Genomic DNA, 23,947 nt, shown 5'->3' with positions numbered 1-23,947 from the left:
GGGGGGGGCAGAAACCAAAAGGCACAAGCGACAGGGAACCCCAGTCATAATGGCACCAGGAGTTAGGCCGTGACAATCTTTTATAATGTGATCCCTGTTGGCTTTGAATTTATTATTTCTGGATCCAGACCCTCCCTGTGCATTGATCAGTGATGGGGAAACTGAGGCAAGAGGGATGAGCCAAGGTGAGCGCAGAAGGAAGTCACCAAAAGCTGAACCCAAGTCCCTATCCTCACCTCCTCTCCTCTGCGGGGTCCTCACTGTGTCACATCCAGGCAGACAGAGCTCCACTGCCAATATCTAACGCACACTCAAGGACAGAGGAAATTCTGGGCCCCCGGAGGGTCCTTCATGGAGACACCCCAAATGCAGGGAAAGTGAAATGTTTTATTGAAAGCACAAGATCTCAGTCCCCATGCTGTCCTGAGCATGGCATTGTTGGCCGATGGGCAGTGGCTGGATCCTTTCCCAGGGTGAAGGCAAGAGGGGAGGAGGGTGGGAGAGTTGGGAGGAGACCTGTGGCGAAGACTGAAGGGACCTGGAACCAGGACAGTGTCCAGGTGATCCTCTCTGGAGCTGGTTCTGACTTCTTCTCACAGTATCTGCCTCTGTCACTCATGTGCTCAGCACCAGAAGGTCCTTCAGGGCAGAAGAGATAACCAGGTGAGGAGAGGGGGCACCAGCTGCATCTCATGGGATGAACAGTCGGTGAGCCTGTGGACCACCTGTCTGGACCTTATCTTGCACTGAACAGAGGATCTTGGGCAAGGTAGGGGACACTTCCCATTTTGTCCCTCATCTTTTTCACCCAAATCAGAGAAGCTGGCCTATGTCTTTGTTTATAGCCTTCCCAAATCCAGGAAAGGATATATAACTTAATGTATAACTTAAAGGATGTTATACAACAAAATAAATAGTACATAGATTGTAACCCTAATAAATACCCATTGTGAGTCTGTCTTATTACAGAGAGTTGAATGAACACATAAATAATGAGAGTTGAGGGACAGCTCTTCCTTACATAAGAATTCTGATTAATAAGTATAAAGGGAATTACACGTGTAGAAAACTGAAGCAGACAAACCCATGGCAATAATTATTGCTGACAGGATTCAAAGTGAGGGGGATGCAATAGGAAGCCAGACATGTGAGTATCTGTGAATTCCCCTACAAGGTGTGTGTGAAGGTCACAATTCACCCACAAGGTGTGTGTGCCTGTCAGAGTGACAAAAAGTGGCTTCACACTGGGGAAGGCTGGCAGGAGCCAGGTAATAACAGCCAGGGAGACTGTCCAGGAGAAGCCAAGTGGATACACTTGTCCTGAGAGGTGAGAGTGGGAGAGACCACCCCAGTCCCATCACAAGGCCGGTCAGCTCTGTCGAAGCTGAGGTCCTCCCCACAAACAGAAAATGCCACAGTCATAAGGCCAAGGAAAGGTGAGGCTGCATGAGATGGCAGGACACAAAGGAGACCAGACAAGACAACACAATTTGGGACACTCCAGAGCAGACCCTGAGCAGCACCAAGGACATGTGGGTGGGCTGGTGTAGCCATTCACTGGCGCTCACTGCTTGGCTTTGGGTGGCAAGCTCTAGTTATATAAGATGCTAACACAAGGGGAAGCTGGGAAATAGCATGCTGGAACGATCTAGTCTCACACTCTTTTCAAATTTTCCTGTAAATTTAAAATGATATCAAAACAAAAAGATAAAATAAATGTCTAGTTTTGTGTAAAAACAACAAGAAAAAACATCACAAGGGGCTGCAAGGCCAGGCCGAAAGCTGACAGTACCTTCAAACTTTCCACGCGTGTTTACACCTCCTTACAGTACTGTGCTATTTCCTAATTATTCTGGAGAAATTCAAATCATACAGTTTAATCTAGAGATCAACACAATTCCCTTACTGGGATTTGAAGGAGAACTAAAACACAAGTCATTAATGTAAAGTAATAAGTCTTTTGATATGGAAATAATCACAAGTGATTTTTCAGGAAGGAAAAACTCATTCCTACTTTTTCATAAACGCCTGGAGGGTAGGGACAGCCGCATGGAGGGGCAGTGTTTGGAGTCACCGCATGTTATTTCCCATAAACTCCAGCAGAGCGACTCTGGGTAAGTAGCCTGCCCCGTTGACACTCAGTCCTCCTCTGAGTGTGTGAACTGTCCACCACGTCCAGTGCCACTACTGGTTAGATCCAAAAGCCAGCTGAGGGTTTTGCTGGGGCTGGGCTGTGACTGAACTCATGATCTGGTACACGGGGCACATGCCCAGCAAATGGTGAAATGGTGACAGGGAGGCCAAATCCATGTCGGTCCCGTTCCTGTGTCCCAGCCCCTTGGTTAGAATAGCCATACTGCTAGTGTGGAGTCACGTGATTTCCCCCTCAAACACCACGAGAGGGGAACTACTGTTCCCCGTTGACAGACAAAGAAACAGGTTCAGATATTGCCAGTCCTGTAGACACTCGAAGAATAGGGTCAGGGCAGGCACCCCTGGGGATGGTTCCAGACATGCGCTGTCCATCCAAGGTCACTATCACCTCTCTGAACTACTCTCCAGATGTAGAGGGAGTATTGCTTCCCAGGCCAAGATCCAGTCACAATGTGTGTGTGTGTGTGTGTGTGTGTGTGTGTGTGTGTGTGTGTGTGTGTGTGTGTGTGTTTTGCATACCCAAAGCAGTGCAAATACACGAAGCATTCTGCAAGGGTAATTCCCCATGTGGAAGAAAGGGTCATTCTGGGAGTGCGTTCTGAGGAGATAAACTCTGAGCTTAGGGTCTCAGATGATCCTCCTGCAGCATTATACTGTGGCGCTGGTAATGGCAGACAGTTCCAGAAGGCCTACTGCATGCCAAGGGCTGTGCAAATCCTTTCCACTTGAATTCTCATTTTATTCTAAAAGTAGCCTGGTGACTAATGACTGTGACCAGAAGAGTGAAAACCAGAGAGGTTGTGTAACCTGCCCAAGGCAGAGGTTAGAACCAGGCAGAGGTCCTCATTCTTCAAGCCCAGTGCCCTCTGGATCAGAGCCATGACTGAGGTAGAAATTCTAGAAAGATCAGAATGAATGCCAGCAAGCAACCGATGGGGTGACTTAAATGTCCACCTGAGAGATACACGGACTGAACCTCGCCTACACTTCCCACACACTGCATGCTGAGCATGCATGTCTTTTATAATGAAAACAAAGCCCCTGAATTTGAACTTCAAGGCACCTGCTATCAGTGCAATTAGCCAATTATTTCATGAGTTTGGATCTCTGCTAGGCGGGGGTAGCCAGGGGTAGCCAGGTTGGAGCTAAGATTGAGCTTGCTTCCAGCCTCCAGTAGTGTGGGCACAAAGTAGGTGTTCAGTGAACTCAGCCACACTTCAACTTGGCAAAGCTGCCGCTGCTTGGAGCCTCAGCTTTCCCAGCTGAAAAGGGGGGGGGGGGCGGTGCAGCAGGCACAGAAGTTTTCAGCTTTGTACCATGTGCTTTGTCCCTTCACATACACACACACACACACACACACACACACACACACACACGCACGCACGCATGCACGCGCGCGCGCGCTTTTCCTCTCAAAGTGGGCAAAGTTGATGACAAGAGCTGAAAGCAAAACTGCCTTCATCTCTCCTTACCTCCAACACGTCGATGTCGGCGTTGCTGAAGTCAATGTTGAGGATTTTGGGCAGAGGGACTCCAGAACCCAGTAGAGCTGTAAAGGGGGTGGGGGAGTCAAGTCAGGTGTGGTCCATGTGGCCAAGAGGTGGCGGCCTGGCCAAAAGCAACCAGCATTTGCAAGACCGTAGCTGTCTTTTCTGCCTCAAGCTTTGTCCTTGAGGTTCCTGCCCAGGAGCCTAGGCTGGCCTCAGACTTGCTATGTGGCAGAGGTCGACTTGAACTTCTGATCCTCCTGCCCCTATCTCCAAGTGCTGGAATTATAGGCATGCTCCACCATGGCCAGTTTATGGTGCTGGGGGCCGAACACAGGACTTCATGCATAGTAGGAAAACACTCTATCAACTGAGCCACATCCCAGCCCCTCCCTAGTGGGTTCTATGCCTCCCCTGAGACTGTTCCCAAGTCTTGTCATCTACAGTGCTTCCTAGACCTTAGGCCAGTAACTCCAGGCAGCTGCTACTTCTGCCCCATTCCTGACTTCCGCCATTAGAGAAACTAGAACGCATTAATTCTGTTTTTCTGTACTTGTCACACTTACCCACATCAGTTCCTCGGGGACTATGTCCTTAGCATAAGAGAACAGTAAAAACATTTGCTGAGTGAAGAAATAGAATGATGCATGTGGGTCCCCAACATGTGAGTCACCGTGGAGTTTTGTTTGGTTTAAGATGTCAGAAGCAAAAAAGAAGGAAGAGGCTGGGATGACTCAGCCTGAGAAGGAGCTTGCTGCACAAACCTGGTGATGTGAGTTCAATCCTCAGAACCCATATAAAGGAAGAGGGAGAGAACCAACTCCACACAGTTGTCTCCACATATGCACTGTGGCACACACACACACACACCTCCTCACACAACAACAACAACAACAATAATAATAATAATAATAATAATAATAATAATAATAATAATAAATGAAACTTTAAAAACAAAGTCAGAGGCTATATAGATTTGCTGGCTAATGTTCTAGAAAGAAGAAAGGAAAAGAGAAAGGGGGAAGAAAGTGTGGTTAGCCTGCCGTCTTGAGGCCACTAGAACTTGAAGCTGGGGATGCTGGGGGCCTGCCCTACAGGGATAACTACACTGTTTCCCAGTCTCCTTTGGCCACAGAACCCTCTTAAGGTTCTGTTGTTTTGCAGACCTACTTTGGGAAGCATAGATCTAGTCAAATCTCTCACTTTTGAAGGGGGTAGATTGCACTTGGACTTTCTAAGCTAAAGGGATTTTTCTCAAGAATATTGTGGTAGTTTGAACAAAAATAGCCCCCAAATGGAGTGGAGCCTATTAGGAGGTGTGTCCTTGTTGGAGTAAGTGTGATCTCATTGAAGAAAGTGTGTCACTGTGGAGGTGGGCTTTGAGGTCTCATATATGCTCAAGATACCTACCTTACAGTGTTTTAGGCCACTTCTTGGTGCCTGCAAGATGTAAGACTCTCGGCTACAGCTATAGCACCACATCTGCCTGCCCTCTGCCATGTCCCACCATGATGATAATGGATTGAACCCCAATTAAATGTTTTCCTTTATTAGAGTTGCTGTGGTTATAGTGTCTCTTTACAGCAATAGAAACGCTAACTAAGACAGAAGTTGGTACCAGGGACTGAGGTATTGTGATAGGCCTGACCATATTTTTGTTTGGAGGAATTTAGACTTTGGTACTTTGGGTTAGGAAAGCAGTGGGATGCATTAAACACTGCTTAATGGACCATACCAGTAGGAGCATGGAAGACAGAGGTACTAAGTGTGATTTGAACTGTTGGGGGCTCACTCAAGAGGTTTCAGAGGAGAAGAATATTACATATGGCCTACAGATCACCTTGTGATATTTTGGTGAAGAATGTAGCTACTTTCTGCCCTTGTCCTAAGAGTCTACCTAAGGCTAAAGGGAAGAGTTTTGGACTAATTCTGTTGGCAAAGGAAATCTCAAAACAACCTAGTACAGATTCTGTCGTGTGGCTATTTGAATTAGCGCTAATAAATATTTATAATGAAAAGGAGCAACTGAGCAAATAAAAATACAAAATGTACAGATTGAGAAAAGGGACCCCCAGGAAGTGGAATGGAGCTAAATCCTGTGAGGAAGTGTGTCACTGTGGAGGCAGGCTTTGAGGTCTCATACATGCCCAAGATACTGCCCAGTGTTTTAGAGCACTTCCTGTTGCCTGCAAGATGTAGGACTCTCAGCTACAGCTACAGCACCATGTCTGCCAGCACTCTGCCATGTCCCACCATGCTGGTAATGGAGTGAACCTCTGAACTGTCAACTGCCAAATTAAATGTTTTCCTTTATGAACTGCCATAAACTGGTCATGATGTCTCTTCACACCAATAGAAACCTAACTAAGACAGATACCAAGTCAGGTCAAGAGCCTCTGGCTCTGGCCTGCTCAGTCCTGATACTTTCCTCTATCCCTGCTGGATTTTTGTGGCACTTAAGGAGGCAGGGAGGCTTGAGGGTGTAAAAAACAAGAGAAAGAAAACGAAATACTAAATATTTGGATGTTCAGATGACTCATCTCTGGGTGGGGCCTTCTAAATTTATTCTGTGATTCACAAAATTTACACACATACAACTTTCATAGAAATCAAAGAAATGAAGGCATCAGCCAAACAGAAAGCAGATGTGGGAGCTGGGAACCATGCTGTTCCCTGTCAACAGAAATGTGTGTAACAACAAATGCTACGTAAAGGTAAATGTTAAAATGGGCACAGTGGCATACAACTGTAATCCCCACATGTAAGCAGCTGAGGCAGGAGGATCACAAGCTTGAAGCCTGCTTGGGTAAGACCCTGTCTCAAAAGAATTCAAGAATAATTTTTGTTGACTTGTAAGCTTGAAGAGCATTTGCTTTCAGAAACTTAATCTATTTTAATAAAGTCCTCAGAAATGGCACGGTACAGTATAACTGTACACTCAATATACCCAATAAGCCAGTCACTGGGCCCCTGACTCCCATGCCCCAGAGAGGCTTGGATACCCACTCTTACCATTCATTGCTGGCATAAAGGCCAGGTCAAAGATCTTCTCAACCAGCATTTCCAAGATGAACACCTGAGGAAGAAGAACTGAGCTCAGACAGGCATGTGGCCAGCAATGATAGACCCTAGACGGCCTGGGGGACCTGGAGTCCAATGTGAAGGCCTGGTGCTGCTTGAGAGAACTCCAGAGACCCCAGGTGGCAGCCCCTTGGTACCCTTGGTCCACCTGCTCACAGTACAGAAAGATGAGGATCAAGGCTGCTAAGAGGCAAGTGGGAAAGAAGGCTTGGCTCCTCCCCAAGGAGGCTAAGGAGCCATAGCTAGCCTGCACATCCCAGCTCAGCCTCTAGGGGCCAATGCCAGCCCCCTGTGATGCCCAACCATGCTGGGCTCAGCTAGGCTCAGAAGACCTGGCCCCCTCAAAAGATCTTTTCTGATGCCTAAACCCTAATACTTACGTCGAAGTTGCCCACATTTGAAGTTCTGAGGTTGAGGTTGGTCCTGCAGTGAAAGGAAGTAGCTCATTAAAAGCAGCAAAGACCGGAGACTCGTGACCAACTGTCAGAAGCCTTCGCCAGCATGCATGGGAAGACTCCCATCCTGGCAGGAATGATCACAGCAATTCACTCTCCTATACTGAGCACTAAGAACGTTTCAGACACCAACCTAACAGAAGTAAGCCTGAAATTACAGCTTTGCCACAGACTGGCTGTGCAATCTTAGGGACTTCACCTCTCTGTGCCTCAGTTTCCTCACTGGGAGAGGGGAGGTCTGCCAGGACTAAATGGGGGAGGGGGTCCCTATGAAGTAGTTGGAACCATGTGTGATATGTAGCCAGGGCCCTGTGTGGACACCCACTGCCTCTATCTCACTTAATCCTCCTAGCACCCCCACCTCAGGCTGAGGCTGCTGGTTCCGTTGGCTCAGCCACAAAGCCAGGGAGGGGTAACAGGATTCACCCTGGGCCCGTGCAGTCCACACCTGTGTTACACTGAGAAGGGAGGCTTGGGTGTGAGCTCACACTCCACAACCAAAGGGTCCTGCACCCCACAGCCCTGCCTTAAGGGGACTCAGACTCTCCCCAGAGGCAGAGGGAGTTTGTGGCTGCTCAACAGGAAGGTTCAGCCTCCATCTGGACAGACGCAGCCTCCTGAGGAGAAGACTTTCCTACCTGGACATTGTGAGGTCCATGCCCAGCCTGCTCCACCCCACACCACCCAAATGCCTTGACACTGCAAACTGTCCATGTCACATTCCCCACTGAGAAGCCCAGCCCTCCTCTCCAGAAGTCCCTGCTCTCCCATGGCTGTTCTTCTCACCAGACCTGGCTGGCCATCCCCGGACCATCCTGGGTGGCCTGCTAGCACCACCTGTGAGTGTCTGGACTTCCTAAACACTGATTGTCAACAGGAAAACTCGCCCTGACCTAAGTGTGTGCTGAGGGTCCAAAGTAGGAACTCTTTAATCTTGAAATGGAGGTGACAGTAACCCTTATTTCTGCAGGATTAGGTCAAGGTTAAACAGAGAAACTTCCCGGACCTTCCTCAGTCCTGCACCAGAGGCACCCAATGGGCGGCAGTCTTTTGTCATGAATCTTATGAAGTAGAGGCTGTTGTCCCCGTCTTCAGATGGGAAGCCTGGGGCTCAGAGAAGTCATCTGGCTGACATCGCACAGTCAGTCAGTGATCACATCAGAATCTAAATGGTATTGCTGGACTCTAGACACAGTGCTCACCATTCAGGACAGTGGGCACTTGGACCTGCACTGGCTCCTGGCTCCAGTCTGTGTAGCATTGAGCTAGCACATCCACCTCTCCGAACCCTAGTTTCTCGTCTCTAAAACAGGAGCATGAGGACCCTGATATCATGGACCTTCAGGAAGGCCACAATACGTGGATTAAGGACCAAGAGCAACTTATTGTCACCAGCACTGTGGTGAGCCCTCAGGCACTTCCTGGCACAGCTGGTTCTCTAGGCTCTATTCCTGTCTTTGGCCCACAGTGATCTCAGCAGACAGGCTATGATCACCTCTGCAGCCTCTTGAATTTAGCCAGCCCTCACAGCCACACAGGAGACCTGGCCCCCACGCCTGGTGGCCTTGCATGAAGCAGCACCGGCAGTCTCGGTACAGAAGACACTCTCTGGGGAGCAGAAGCCCATGGCCACAGACTCTCTTAACTCTCTTACTTGTCCAGCTTGGCGTCAATCATGAGCTTGTCCCCTTCCACGGAAAATGAGGCCAAGAGGTCTGTGTCCTGGAGGGAGAGGAGGAGAATACACATCATTGTGCTCATGCAGGCTGCTGCAGGCCGGGGACTCACAGTGTTCAGTGCCCACTGGTGCCCCATTCACCTCCAGGCCGGGTGCTCACAGTGTTCAGTGCCCACTGGTGCCCCATTCACCTGCAGGCCGGGGGCTCACGGTGTTCAGTGCCCACTGGTGCCCCATTCACCTGCAGGCTGGGAGCTCACAGTGTTCAGTGCCCACTGGTGCCCCATTCACCTGCAGGCCGGGAGCTCACAGTGTTCAGTGCCCACTGGTGCCCCATTCACCTGAGCATGGCAGGCCACTCCTTGGCCAAGGGGCCTGGCCTCCTCATAAGCACGAGACTGCCAAGAGTACCCCGAAAGCTATGGCTTACATTCAGGAGTCAGCAAGCACCCAGTGCTATTTCCACTTACGTCTCTGTACTGGCTGAGTGAACATTTCTCAGAGACATGCCCAAGACTTACACGGTGGGTGTTGACAGGTACCCCCAAGATCCCTTCAGGATGGGACTTACAGCCTATTGAACTTGCTGGGAATGAGTCACTGAAGATGCAATTGGGCAACACCCTTGCCAATCATAACTGCCCTGCCCCATAAAAGAGGCATAAAATGTCCAGTCTCCCCTCCCCAGCAAAAGTTGTCATAGGAAAATTTTTATTGCCCCCCCACAGCCTTCCCCTAATAAATAAAATAGAACAGCCTTCTGAAAATTAAAGTCTGCCTCCAACAAACTAAGGGGGCAGTGTTGGCAAGACAGTAGTGGAGAGGACCTAGGAACCCGGTGACAGAGGCGGGGGTCTAGGCTGGCACAGGAAGCCACCCTGAGGAAACGGTGTTTGTGCTGAGGACTGGAGGGTGTGTAGGGTTTGAGCAGATGAAAAGGGGTGAGAGAGTCATCCAGGCTATAGGAAGGGGGACACCTGCAAAGGCCCTGAGGCAGGAAAGAGGGAAGTATTATATACAGAAGACTGGACAACAAGGAGCTGAGAGGATTCGGAGGCTGGAGTGGAATGATCTGGGCCAGACCAGGCCAGACTGTGGGCCCAGGAAGCCAGGCCTACAGTCTCAGTGGTGTGCCACTATGGCAGAGGGCGTAGATGGCTCACAAGGTAGGCAGAGCACTCGCTCCCGTTTCCAGATAGAATGGCCCTCTCACCCCCACCCTGCCCACTCCTTCCTCAGTGGTTTGTCATGCTTCAGCCAAGGCAACCACCTTTCAGCCTAGAAATAGCTCATTGGTCCCCAACCCTGGGAGCAACAGGCACTGTGAAGACACAACAGAAGGGACCAGAGCCTGAGTGTCGGTCTGAAGCCTCCCTCGGGAGGGAGTGGCCTTGGCACACGTTGGCAAAGGCAAAATGGTCACTCAGCAGCTACTGTGTGTTGAGCCTGTGCCAGCCTCTGGGGATCTGACAGTGAGTGGGATCCATCTCTGCCCAGCAATAAACTCTCAAATTTATTTATTTTGTAACATCGGGTTCGAGCCTGAGAGACACAGTATGGGAGAGTTGTATTTCAGATGAGTGATATGAGAAGAGAGAGGCTGTGCTTAAGATGAGGAGCGTGGGAGGATCCTCTGAGAAGGTGGCATTTGGACAGAAACCTACAGTAAGCGAGTGAGCCACGCAGACATCGAGGAACAGCCCAAGCAAAGGCCCTGTGGTTAGACTATGCCCGACTTTTCTGAAGAGCATTGAGGAGCCGAAACATGACCAAGAGGAGCCCTTGCAGTACTTCAGGGTGGGGAGCGGTCATTTTTAGGAGATTGTTTTCCTCCAGAGGGTTAAGGAAAACAGGGGAGAAGGATGGTTTTCATTTTCGGAAGACTCCTTGAGAAGTCTTCTGTAGTATGGCAAGGTGACAGGGGTTCACAAGATTTATCATACTTCAAAATAGATGGAGAAGAGAATGTTCAGTTTTTCAAGTGCAAAGAGAAGGTGAGTGTGTGAGCAAGATGATAGGTGTGTGAGGTAGGTAGTGGGTGTGTGGGGTGATGGGTGTGTGAGGTTATGGGTGTGTGAGCTGAAGGGTGTGTGGGATGATGGGTGTGTGTGGTGATGGATGTGTGAACTGATGGGTGTGTGAGCTGATGAGTGTGTGGGGTGATGGATGTGTGAGCTGACAGGTGTCTGAACTGATGGGTGTATGAGGTGATGGGTTGTGAGGTGATAGGTGTGTGATATGATGAATGTATGTGTGTGATGATGGGTGTGTGAGGAGATGGGTGTGTGAGCTGATGGGTATGTAAGGTGGTGGGTGTGTGAGATGATGTGTGTGTGTGTGAGGTTATGGGTGTGTGAGATGATGTGTGTGTGAGCTGATGGGTATATGAGATGGTGGTGGTGGTGGTGGTGGTGGTGGTGGTGGTGTGTGTGTGAGATGAGTATATGAGCTTATGCCAATGTGAATGGATGAGTGTGCTGATGACCCTGGTTTTGTTACTGCACACAATATATGCATTGAAACATCTTATGTCCTAGGAATTTATCCAGTGATCAGGTAACGATTAAAATAAAGAGGGCTCTCTGCTGTGAAATAATTGTGGAGTTAGCTATTTTGTTCCTTCCTAGGCACCAGGGACAAGGGAATGGGTACCATGTGCTGTTTCTCTCTTCCTTGGCACCATACAGAAGGTGTAACACACAGTAGGGCCCAGAGTGCATTGCTTTTGTGGTCTGTCTGAACACTGACAGCTACACTTTCATGGTTTCCCCAAAGCTGCTCTAAGCACCTTACTAAGGTCCAGCTGCCACTCCTCAAGGAGAGGAAGAAGGTCAAGTTCAGAGAAAGGGAGCCTCTAACCCAAAGTCACACAGCCAGAAGTGATAATGGCTGGATGGGAACCAGCTCCCCTAACCCCAAAGCTGGACATCTCATTGGTGGGGACTTTGGGGATGTGAAGAGTATGGAGCCTGTGGAGACTTTGGGGGTCTGTCTTTACACCCAGCTATTGGAGCTTCACCCTCAGACACATACCACATCGATGAGGCAGATGGTGGTCTCTACATCATTGGGCTGGGAGACCACAACCTCAGAGGTGGCAAACACCTTCACCAGCGCCTTGTCCTTCTGCAGTGTCACAGATGGGGGATTGGGCACCTGGATCCTGATGGTGAGTGGGCGGGATTCGGGATACTGCTGGAACACCTGTAGGCAGCATCAGATGGGTGGGCAGGGTCACCAGCAGTGGACTTTTGTCAGCCAACCTCCAAACAGAGTGGAACACATACATCCATCAGCTCACACACCCATCAGCTCACACATCCATCAGCTCACACACTCATCACCCCACACACCAATCAACTTACACATCCATCAGCTCACACACCCATCACCCCACACATCAATCACCCTACACACCCATCACCCCACACACCCATCAACTCACACATCCATCAGCACATACACCCGTCAGCTCACATATCCATTAGCTCATACGCTCATCACCCCACACACCAATCACCCCACACAGCCATCATCTCACACATCCATCACCCCACACACCAATCACCCCATACATCCATCACCCCACACACCCATCACTACACACACCCATCACTACACACACACCTCACATACCCATCGGCTCACACTCCACTAGAGGCTTGCACACTCCAGGAAAAAAGCATGGACCCACTGTGGAGGCTGCCTGCCCTCTCTGATCTCCTCACATAGGACCACCACACTAACTATATATGACAAGACAGAGCCTCAAGCTCAATGCCAGACACATGGAGATGCTCGGGAAATGGCTCAGATCCAAGTGGGGTCTACTGAAGCCCTGAGCCAAGGGCTAAGTGACAGTCAAACTTTTGTTAATTCAATCACTCAAACTCGAGGGCACTTGTTTTTCTGGACTAGAGGACAAAGTGAAAGCCAGTGGCTGCTGTTCCAGCACACAGTCTGTGGCCAGCGAGGGGGCACAGGGCCCTTTGTACCCTTCCTGGGATATGAAGGTAGCCCCAAGCCATCTCAAGGTAGAGTTCAGCTGCAAGGACTGGCTGGACCCCCTGAGAAGCCTACTATGAGCACTCAGCCTGTTTCTGCAGCTCAGATCCCCAAAGCTAACTTGCTGAAAAGACTGGTTTATCACAGTTCATAAATACCAAGCTAAATCCAGATAAAACTCTTTCCTAAATATGGAAAGCAGGCGTCAGACACTGCACAAATCCTTGGTCACTTTCAGAGCGAGAGGGAAGTAACTGTTTCTCAAGCAGAATTTGCCCACGGGTAGGATGAGGGAGATTAGGCCTAAGAAGACAGGTCTTTTGTCTTGACTGGGCTGATAATCTTCTGTAGGAACTCTTGGTCCATGAGCAAACTCAGTAAATTCGGCTGTTTAATTCACCCTGATAACTCTCCCTCAAGGACAGAAGCATCAATTAGTCAGGCGTTTGACCAACTGGCTTTTCACAGAGATTTTCAGGATCATTACCCCAAAACAGGCAGCATCTCTCCTTCAGAGAGGCCCAAGGCAGTTGGAACTGTGTTCCTAGATAAGCAGGGCTCCAGGAGGCCACCAGAGCCTGGGTCAAGCTGCTCTCTGTGGCTCCAGCCACTTGCCACTTTGTCTAGCCTCAACTCTGTGACCATCTTGAGCCATTTAAAGCTCTTGAAGATGGCCTGATCTCTCTGTGCCTGTTGCCCAACTGAGAACAGGAGTCTGTCTCCCAGTGAGAGAAGGGATTCCAGAACAATCTCATGAGCTGTCCAGGGACAATGAGCACAGGAAGTGTTCCAGTATCAGAGGTCCCTGGCAGAGCTGCAGAAGCCTAGGACTAAGGGTGCTTCTGCTATTAAAATGCCAACCACACGAGGGCAGTAGCAATCACTGTTTTGCTACTGCCAAGAAAACAAGAGATTTGTTCCCAATCTCTCCTCACTCTGATCTAGAAGGGGCGTATGGAAATAGACGGGAAAGGTACAGAGGGTTGTAAATGAGTATCCTCCACCTGGTGTGGCACTTCCTATCCACAGGTTCTTTAATGACAGGGAATAGGCCAAGAACTAGAGTTGGGAATTGAGAGGCATTTGTTATACTTTTACATGGTCACTTAAAAGGGAATCTGTAAGTATCAGCAAGAACAGCTGTTAACATCTGCCAAATGCCCACTCTGGGCCTTCATTTCCAGATGAGAAAACAGGCCTGGACAGGTGGTGTCATTGGCAGGGGTAATATGGCTGGGACATGCTGAGTCATTCCCTGCTCTAAACACCTGCCAACTCCCTTTTCAGCTGCCACAAGAATGTGTGTGCCCACACCAATGTCCCTCTAGCCAACCTGGACAAACCTCTTTCTACAAATGAGGAGAATAAACTCAGAAATGCTAAGACTGTGTCCAAGGTCACACAGAGGGGAAATCACTTGCCTGGAATATGAAAGCCCTGAGTTCAAACTCCAAGACTATACCCAGCCAAGGAGTAGCCCAGCCAGGAAGAGACTGTGCAGGCTGGTCCACCACCAGGGCTCAGGATCTGTCAGCCTCACCCTCTATGTGTTATCTCATAAGTGTCTGACCTCCATACCTATCCTGAACTCAAGGTAACCAGGTTAGAACCCTGCCGAAATGCTGAGGCAAGGTTGTTCCCTGTTTCGTGGGTATCACTGTCTGCAGAGGGCTCTGACCATGACTTCTGTTGTCTCTTAATCAAAAGGGCATCACTTAAAACTGAAGAGCACTAACTATATACTCCAGTGACATAGAAGCATTCCCTCTAAAGACATAAAAGAAACCAGAGACAAAGACACCTTGGGATCACTTACTTACTTTGGGTATCAAGGCCCCCAGTGTGGATGTGGTGAGTGGAGGGAGCTCTTCAAACTGTGGGACAAGGACAAGGTCATGTGAGTCCTGAGGTGATGGGGACAGGCAGGTACTGTAACACAGTTCTTAGATTACAGTGCACCATAAATAAGACAGATCCCCTAGAAAAGTCCACAATCTGAGAGTACACTCCAGAGTGGCCACTGTGTAGCCCACATTGCAGTTGCGTGGCTAAATGGATGGGAGCAGCCACTTAGGCTTTCTGTCTACAAATATGGCTTGATGTAGTCAAGGCAAGCCCAAATCCATTGTCGCCAGTGGAAGGCCTTAGAAAATCTTTGCCAAGTCCATGTGCGCCACCTAGTGTCTGCTTGACCTCACTCTGTTTATTCCCTGCATGTCTCTTACTCACTTCCTAAAATGTCAGATGCTAAACAATGAAAATCAGTGCCTCCTGTCGGGGGAGGGGCGGGGGGGGGGGGAGAGGGAGAGACCACTGAACCAATGCAGCAGATAAAACAGTCATTACCTTCTGCATAGGTGCACTGTCAGGGCACATTAGTCACATGTTCAAACGGGACCCTTAAACACTTAAAACCAAAAGAGTGCTTGCCACCTGTACTGGACCTAAATGGACACTTTCTTCTCAGCAGAATTGCAGATTTTCAAGATTTGGGGGGAAAATGTTTGCAAGTATCCCGTTCTTAGGAAAAGCAACGAAATTTATGGATCATAATGACATGTCTCAAAACCTCAAATTTTCCAACATATTGGAGGATGGATGGATAGACTGATAGAATGGATAGATATCTGGGTGGAATGGATGGATAGATTGAAAGACAGATAATGAATGGATGGGTTCATAGATGGGTGGGTGGGTGGATGGATGAGCGGATAGATAGAAAGATAATGGATGGGTACCTGGATGGATAATAGATGAATGAGTGGATTGGCTGGTGGATAGATGACTGAATGAGTGTGTGAATGGTTGGATGGGAAGTGCATGGACAAATGGTGAATGGAGAAGCAAATGGACAGATGAGTGGGTGGGTGAGTGGATGGGTAGTTCATGAGAAAGGTATCTGGATGTATATATGAATTGCATGTGGCAAAATATGATCTGGTAAACAGGGAGAGGCACATATGATTGAGACTGCACTATTCTACAGCAGTTCCGAAGGTGAGAAATCTCTGAAAGGAGTTGGGGAGAGTGGCTCTGAGCACTGCTCTAGGGAGTTAGTGTTTTGTTTTCATGTCTCTTTTGATTACTGGTGTATGCATGTTGACCAACTGAGAAGATTCTAAGTATTTATGTTAGTGTCACAGGTGAATATGCTATGCCTTACATAAAGTATCAAAATAAATCAAAAAGAGAGCAACTGCCTCCTCCCGGGACCAGAAGCAGCTTACTGCCATGCCTGTGAGGAATGTGAGAGGCTCTAATGGACAGGGGATGGATGGATGGATGGATGGATGGATGGATGGATGGATGGATGGATGGATGGATGGATGGATGGATGGTGGGTGGGTGAGTGGATGGGTGGGTGAGTGGATGGGTGGGTGGGTGTGTGGGTCACCATCTTTGGACCTAACTGGAATACAGGGTAAAGGACAGGGCCATCCTCAGTCCTCCCTCTGAAGCACGGGCTAGGAAGACCCCAGACCAACCACTTCCTGCCCTGCTGGGCAGACTCACCATGCCATCAGTGATGTCGATGTCCAACGCACCTTGCTTCTGCAGCATGGTCAGCACAGAACCCAGGAAATTGGCTGAGATGGCCAGCTGGGAGTTGGTGTTGTCACCCATAGGGGGGAGTTCTGGCATCTGTGGCCTGGGTGACACAGCTGGCCGCCCCAGGGGATAGTCAATGAGGTCACCTCCTGCCTCCCCAACTAAAGTCTGAGGAGCATAGAAAGGGGAGGGAAGAAGAAGAGGCTGGAGTCTGGAAGGAAGTGCCTCGGCAGTCCTTCCTCATAGTACCCATGATTCTGAGCTACTCTTGTGGGCAGCTCTTCCTCTACTTGAAAGGGAAAGGGGCCACGGCAGCTCCGGCTTTATAATCCATTACAACTACAATTATCACAGACAGTTGTGCACACACCCATATGCATGTGCACACACATGCACTATGGCACAGACCCCATGTGTCAGCCCATCACAGTAAGTCAATGTGTGCATGCATCTGTACCTGCACCGTCCACACTGGCCCATCTGTCTCCAAAGATGATGCCCTGTACAGTGCTCCAGGTCTTCTCTGTGCTCAGAGACCAGCTGCTCTGCCCTCACCTTCCTTCTGCACCTCAGCCACTAGGTCAGCCACCTCCCACTCCTTGCCACCCCCATCATCCCCTACTTATCCCCTACAGAGCCACCTCTCTGTGCCAGTAAACAAGTCTCACACTGTGGTTCTTATGAGAGCAGACTGAGCTCGTCAGCAAGAAGCACTCACTTGGGATGTGCCTGGCTCACAGTAAGCACCGAATGATGTATAAGGATGCTTCCCAGTTCTGCCCTACTCTAATCTACAAAGGGTCCTGTTCAATGTTGTTCACAGCATGTGTAAATGCCTCGTGTGTGTGTGTGTGTGTGTGTGTGTGTGTGTGTGTGTGTGTGTGTGTGTGTCCAGCCAGTGGTAAGCCCACACTCAACTTCAGGGAGAAGGTTTCCAGTCCATCACTTACATTGAGGTCCAACTCGAGGAATTCCCCAGTCACCAGCGGGAGGCTGGAGAAGGTGTATTGCACACTCCCAAGTATCCCCAGAGGCACCAAAGCTGTGGCAAAGGAGAGGGACACATTACGGTCCCCTTCTCCAGACAGACCCACCTCCAGTGCCCCCGTGCCTATGGATGTGGTGGGGGCATAGGGTGTAGACCAAGGCCCCAGCTCATGCTTCAGGGCAGGGCCAGCTCTGTTCCAACCCCAGCCCTGCCTCTTCCTTGCTGTGTGACTTCAGGCATGTCCCTGCACCTCTCTGGAACTCACTTCCTCCTTTGTAAAGCGTGTTTAACATCACCTTTTAGATTCTGTGGCAGGGTTGGGGGAGAAATCCCAGTATTGATGAGCCCTGTAAGCTGCAAAGCACAGTGCACCAGGGAATGCCTACACTGCACAATGTCCCGCCTGGTTGGATCCACATCCCCCTGACTGCTTGCGATAAATCTTTTGTCTCCTGTGCTTTTTTCCTCATCCCAGAAAATCATCCTCAAACTGCCTAGTGTCCAGAAGACATGGGCTCCCCAGCAGAGCGGGCTCCACTGTGTGGCTGTGGGAGTCAAGCACTGAAGCATTGTGGGTAATGCCATGTGAGAGATTATACAGCTCCCGTGACACACAGCCACACAGGACTGTCTTGCTTTCAGGACGATCTCCAGGAAATCCAGGACTGGTGGTAGCATTGAATCCTGGTGCTCGGGGCCTGTTCAGTGTCTACACTCTTAGAGAATGAGGACTTTCTCCAATTCCACAGCTGCCAAGGCAGGGGCAGGCTTCCATCCCTGATTCTGGCTGTTGTCTAGGCCAGGCCTCCCAGGCCCTAAGCATGGCAGAGCAACAGTAACAGTCAGTGTGGAAGGCCTGGTTATTCTTGTGGAACTGCTCAAACTTGCAAGGACTACCCACCACCTGAGGCCTCCTCCCAGGGCCTGCAGTGTCCCTGGGGCTAAGTCAAGCAGGCATCAGTAGACATCGGCCACACCACGAAGAGGGAATACTTACAGTCCACGAGACCCAGTTGGTCATTGACAAGACCCAACACCACGTCCACGATGGGGCAAAGCTGTAGAGAGAGACACCATGGAGCTCAGGAGGTGTGAAAGCTGGGGGGTGAGGAATTTGGGGGTTGCGGAAGCTGGGGGGTATGGAAGCTGGGGAGCAACATGTGCCCATGACAGAAGAAGCAGATGATGTAGATGGATTGACTGTTATCTGTGGGCCCTGCCCTCACAACAGCCCAGGGGAGAAGGATCTCTCCTTATTTCCATCTTTAAGATGAGAAACCAATTTAGGGAGGTGATGAGACTGGTCACACAAGAAGTATCCCAGCTGGGGTCCAGAGCCGCGGGTTCTCAGGCTAGACCTCCCACCTTGCCACTCATCTATCCCAACCCACATGGACATGCCAGCCCCGGCTCTTTCCATCCCGCTGGGCCACCTGTCTGACCCTGGAGACACAATCCCGCTCACCCATCCTTACCAGGTCAGGGAGGACGTTGGCCAGCACCCGGTTCACTAAGTTGTCCACCAGGTTGGGGAGAAGTCTGCAGAGGAAGGGGCAAGAGTCACAGGCACGGAGGGCTCTCGGCTGTCCATCCACACCCGTGTCTGGCTCCAGCTCTGAGCACTGAGAGCCCCTGGGACCTGGACAGTGGCACTGGCCAGAAGGCTCTCCCTAGGCCTGCCCACATAGGCCAACAACAAACTTATTTCCCTCTTGGCCTCCTTTTTCCTTTCCTTCCTCTCTTTCCCCACCCCATCCATTCTCTCCTCTCTAACCTCCCTTCTATTCCCCCTCATTCCTTCTCCTCTTTCTTCCTTTCTTCTCTCCCTTTTCCTTCCTTCCTCCCACAAACCAAACATGTCAGGGGTCTGTCTTGTCAGGCTGGGACACCCCAGATTCCTAGCTGCCCAGACCTTCCCTCCAACTCCCAGGGTCTTTGGCAGAGTGGCTTGTCATCTTCCCAGGGACAAATGAATTTGCTACTTTATCTAAGCTCACAGCATAGCATCTAGAACATTTCGTGTGCTCCAAAAACATTTGTGGATGGGGCAGGAGAACTCTAGCAATGAAAATATGCCCATTAGGCTCACACTCAAGGACAGGTAAATGAGACTGGAAAGCTTGGGGAGTGGGAGCCATTTAATAGAGCAGGAAGGAGGCAAAAAAAAAAAACTGACCAGAATGGGTTCTCAATGCCCATCTGGATCTCAGCTGGTGAAGGCCAGAGACAGGTCACACACACACAGATGGTGCACAGGTATTTAATCAGTCAGACAGACAGACAGACAGACAGACACAGACAGACAGATACAAAGTCCCCATGGTGGGCTCACTCCTTAACAACACTCCTGTTCACCCCTCACACTGTTCCTAGACCCCCTACCCAACAAAGAGCCAACTGTCGCTTCTCTGTCAAGCTGTGGAGCAACATCTTGTGGAACCAGCTTAGACACCTCCCCAAGGCTTTCTGTACACCTTGGTCCTTGTTGTAGATGGATTCACCTTAAAAGGGCTGATCCTGTCCTGGTTCTCCTGAGGTCACTAGGAATGTGCACAGGGGCACACACATGTACTGGTGTGCTGGAGACAGTGTGCCACTGATCTGTATACATATATCCTAAATGAGAAGTGATGAGCTACATCAGGCTTCCCGTAAAATGGCATCTATAGACAGTTATTCATGTCAAAGAAACAGATGGACGAATGTATGGCAAATGACTGACAGCTCATCCGGGAACAGCAGGAAGCCCTCAGAAGCTAGACAAGGGCACCTCAGCATTGGGCGCAGAGAAGTCTCCCAGTTGAATAAAGGGAAGGAGCACTGTTCAACAGATTTTAGAGCAGGTGCTTGTTTGCATGCAGAGGAAGGGGCTGCAGAGCCACATTGGTGTCTGTCTGCCTAAGGTAACTCAAGGAAGCGGGAGAGGGACTGCAATGACTAGCCATGGCCGGCTCTGTCTACACCTCTGTCATTTGACATTCTGAACGATGTGAATGCTAAAGTCCTGGAAGATCTGGGTTTTGGACCCTGGAGCCTTGTTTGTTTGTTTGTTTGTTTGTTTTGTTTTTTCTGTCCCCACCTATCCTGAAGCAACAAGAAGAAAAGCTACACGAGGCAAGGGTTTGGAGCTCTGATTGCACGGTGATTCTCTCACTCCCAGAGTCCACATGGGATGAGGGCTGGGGTGATGGGGCCAAAGCCTTAGTGAAACAGGACAGAAAACAGGGATCGGGGACTCTAAAGACTGGAGGTGTGGACAGACAGACACTCTGCTCTAAGCTGCCATGAGTGTGCCTTCATCCAAGGTCTCCCAGGCCTGGAAAATGTGCTGGCCAACACAGGAATGCCTGACTGCTCTCTAGACAAAGGACAGGGGCTTGGTCACTTTGTAGAAAAGATAGAAAAATATCTCACATGCACCCTCAGTCAGGGGTACAGTGGCTGTAACCAGATGAGAAAATTCTCCATGGGTTGCGACATTCATGGACACAGGAGCCCTCTTGGATATATTTTCATAAACTGACAACATGTCAGATTCTGTACCAACTGCTTTACACTCATTATCTCGGTTCCCAAAGCCAGAGTCTACCCCATCTCACAGATTCTGAATCTAGAGCTAAGAGAGCAACAGAGTTGTTCAGGGACACACAGCAACAACGGAACTGAGATTTGAATCTGGACAGGTCTCTCCAAGGTGGGTGGACGCCCACACCCTGGGCTCAAAGGCCCAGCCCTTGAATTACCACCAAGCGGATGCCAGACCACAGCCCGAGCAACAGTGTAGATGGCTCAGTAGGAGTGGGACCACCTTATTTCGTGGGACGGGTGACTGCCGTGCCCTGCAGCCCTGCCCTGTCCCTCTCCGTCTCGCACTCACCCCCGAAGCAGTTTGACCTTGATGCCTCCCAGGAGGGTGTCGCAGCGCTCGATGACCAGCCGCGGGTAGCCTGTGCGGTCCATGGTCAGACGGACTTTGGCCGTGATGTTTACCTCCACCGCAATATCCAGGAAGCCGATGAGGCTGGAGGAGACCAAGGGACCAAGGAGGTGACCATGAGCCACTCCGACCACCAGGTGTCTCGGGATTAGGCAGACCTGCAAGGCACCTGTCGCCTCGGGTTTCAGCACTGTTTCTTCTTGAGGTCATGATTGGGAGCCCCAGAGAAGTGCTATCCCACTGCCTCAAGGCAACCTGATAAATCTCCCTCACCCTTAGCCAATGAGAATTTTAAAGGCTAGGAACAAGGTTTGGTACAAACTCTGCTCTGTCTGGTCAGGTAACCATCCTGACGTTTTAGACGTGACCACACCCCACCCCAAGGAAATGACTCTATGCTAAGACCCACCCTCCAAGGTCTACATACTGGGTGACTAGGAAGGCACTCTGCCTATGGCTGCAGACAGCCAGAAGGGGAGCGGCCTTGCTACCCTGGGCAAGGGAACTCAAGAAGACTCAGTGGCATCAGGAGACTTGTCTAAGTGTTGGAACCCAAGCTCCTCCCAGACCCTAAATACCACCATGGGCTGCCTTTCCTGCCAAAGGGAAGGCAGGCTGATTTGGAGTTCAGACACTTGTGCCCCCCCCCTGCTCCTCCCGCCATGATGGATGCCACAACCATGCATGATGATGATGAGAAGAGGCAGCTTGCCCAAGCTCCCCTGGCAGGATCCCCTTCTGAGCCACGGGCACGCACCTCTTTCCGTTGATGGCCACACGGGTATACAAGCTCAGGTAGACACCCACACCAGGCAGGAGCCGTACAGACACCCGGGGAAGCGTAAGCTCCACAATACGCAGCCTGCATGTGGTCAAAAGAAGTGAGCTAGCCACTGCTGCCATCCCCTGCCTCAGAGCACCATCCCTCACTCCTCTGCCTCTGCTTCCCACAGTCTGTCCCCCTCCCTACCACAGTGATACCTGAGATCCATGAGCAGAACATAGAGAAGTTCAAGGTAGAGCTCCATGGCCCAGCATCCCACCCCGCACCCCCGGGGCATCTCTTTGTACATCTGTGCCTTCCATTCCCTTTGAGTCCTTTGAAGACACTGCTCCCTGCCAGATCCTTCCTGCACACTCCTCAGACTTCAGCCAGGGTACTCATGCATGAAGCCACCTGCCCTGAACCCCAAACTGATGAGTCCCTCATTCTGCACATTCTTGCTCACCAACAGCGCCTGCCAGCCCTTGTGACTGTGGGACTGGGTCTAGCCTCTTTCTCCAAGCCCACACACCCCACTGGCCAATAAGCTCTCCTGGGACTTTGTGCCTGTCTCCAGGCCAACAGTGTCCCTCACATCATAAGAGCTCTGTATATTTGTTAAGTTAAATGACTATGGCAGGGAATCTGGGCATGGCTGGAATTATAACACCTAATTATAAGGAATAACTCTAATGTACTTCATTGTGAGACTATGGCATATGGTGTACTATGTATGCCATTACAGCTTTAAATCTTTGGCTTTTTTTTTCCTTCATAAATTGAGTTACTGTGACCATTCTACAGATCAGCAAACTGTGAAGCAGAAAGATGAAAAGAATGCCCTAATGTCACACACAAGTAAAAGAGACAGTGCTGGGTCTAGGTTTATAGCCTCCTTCATGTGAACACTGCAAACTGTGGACCTTGGACCTGCCAAGATGTCCAGTCCTTATATCTCCTTAGATAGCCTCAGTACACGGTCACCTGTTTGTGGCTCACCAGTCAGGAGGCAGAGCTCAGTTCCTTACCCAGTGATGCCTTGTACAGTGCTCAGGATGCCTCCTTCACCCAGCACACCAAGCACACCACCTCCTCCGAGAAGTCCTCCGTCTCCAAGGAGACCACCTCCTCCAAGCAAGCCACCTTGGCCTGCCAGAATGCCTTCATTCGCCAGTATGCCTCCAGTGCCCAGCAGGCCTCCAGGGCCAAGTGCCCCAGTGGCCACCCCAGCTGGGATCTCTCCAGGCCGCAGCTCACGCCGGTGAAGCCTGCTCACGGTGGACGTGTCTGCTGCAGACCTGTACCGCCCAGAGTTCCGGTGGTAGGCGTAGTCTGCATGACGGTAGTCTTCATGTCGTAGGTCCCGGAGGCTCCCGTCAGACTCCAGGATCTCCCCATAGCGGTATTTGCCCCCCAGCTGGGCAGTGTTCTCATTCTTCTCAACGTGACCATATTTGTAATTGCCACCAAGCTGTCTGCCATTGGTGTATGTGGGAGGGGGCTCTCGGACATGGAAGTCGTTGTAGGGGACACCACCAACACCTCGGGGGAATTCAGCTCGTCTGTAGTCATCATAGTGGTGTCGACCACCACCCAAAAGGCCACCACTGCCCCCCAGCAAGCCCCCACCACCACCCAGCAGCCCCCCACCATGGCTACCACCACCACCCAGAAGCCCTCCACCACCACCCAGCAGGCCCCCACCATGGCTACCACCACCACCCAGCAGGCCCCCACCATGGCTATCACCACCACCCAGCAGGCCCCCACCATGGCTACCACCACCACCCAGCAGGCCCCCACCATGGCTACTACCACCACCCAGCAGCCCCCCACCACTGCTACCACCA

The 23,947-nt window shown here is 50.5% G+C and overlaps 1 protein-coding gene across 4 annotated transcripts in view; it reads right to left on the bottom strand.

The window, feature by feature from the left end:
• Nucleotides 1-329: 329 nt before the first annotated feature.
• Nucleotides 330-23,947, bottom strand: part of LOC102909275 (BPI fold-containing family B member 4) — a 27,453-nt gene continuing 3,835 nt past the window's right edge. For 2 of the 4 annotated variants that reach the window (XM_042276523.2, XM_006997437.3), the window contains exons 4-17: nt 23,126-23,639; nt 22,092-22,196; nt 21,275-21,418; nt 18,873-18,936; nt 18,395-18,455; nt 17,360-17,451; nt 16,374-16,577; nt 14,681-14,734; nt 11,889-12,059; nt 8,832-8,899; nt 7,103-7,145; nt 6,654-6,717; nt 3,627-3,703; nt 367-639 (exon numbers count right to left, since the gene is read on the bottom strand). In XM_042276523.2, the coding sequence (XP_042132457.2) occupies nt 616-639; nt 3,627-3,703; nt 6,654-6,717; nt 7,103-7,145; nt 8,832-8,899; nt 11,889-12,059; nt 14,681-14,734; nt 16,374-16,577; nt 17,360-17,451; nt 18,395-18,455; nt 18,873-18,936; nt 21,275-21,418; nt 22,092-22,196; nt 23,126-23,639 (1,685 nt within the window). In that variant the 3' untranslated portion in view covers nt 367-615. Of the gene's footprint in view, nt 640-3,626; nt 3,704-6,653; nt 6,718-7,102; nt 7,146-8,831; nt 8,900-11,888; nt 12,060-14,680; nt 14,735-16,373; nt 16,578-17,359; nt 17,452-18,394; nt 18,456-18,872; nt 18,937-21,274; nt 21,419-22,091; nt 22,197-23,125 lie in introns of all 4 variants that reach the window. The other 2 variants (XM_076570915.1, XM_076570914.1) reach the window with 2 other exon arrangements.

This window comes from Peromyscus maniculatus, chromosome 4, assembly GCF_049852395.1.
Source record: "Peromyscus maniculatus bairdii isolate BWxNUB_F1_BW_parent chromosome 4, HU_Pman_BW_mat_3.1, whole genome shotgun sequence".
Classification (NCBI taxonomy): domain Eukaryota; kingdom Metazoa; phylum Chordata; class Mammalia; order Rodentia; family Cricetidae; genus Peromyscus; species Peromyscus maniculatus.
This window is presented reverse-complemented; position numbering and strand designations above follow the sequence as displayed.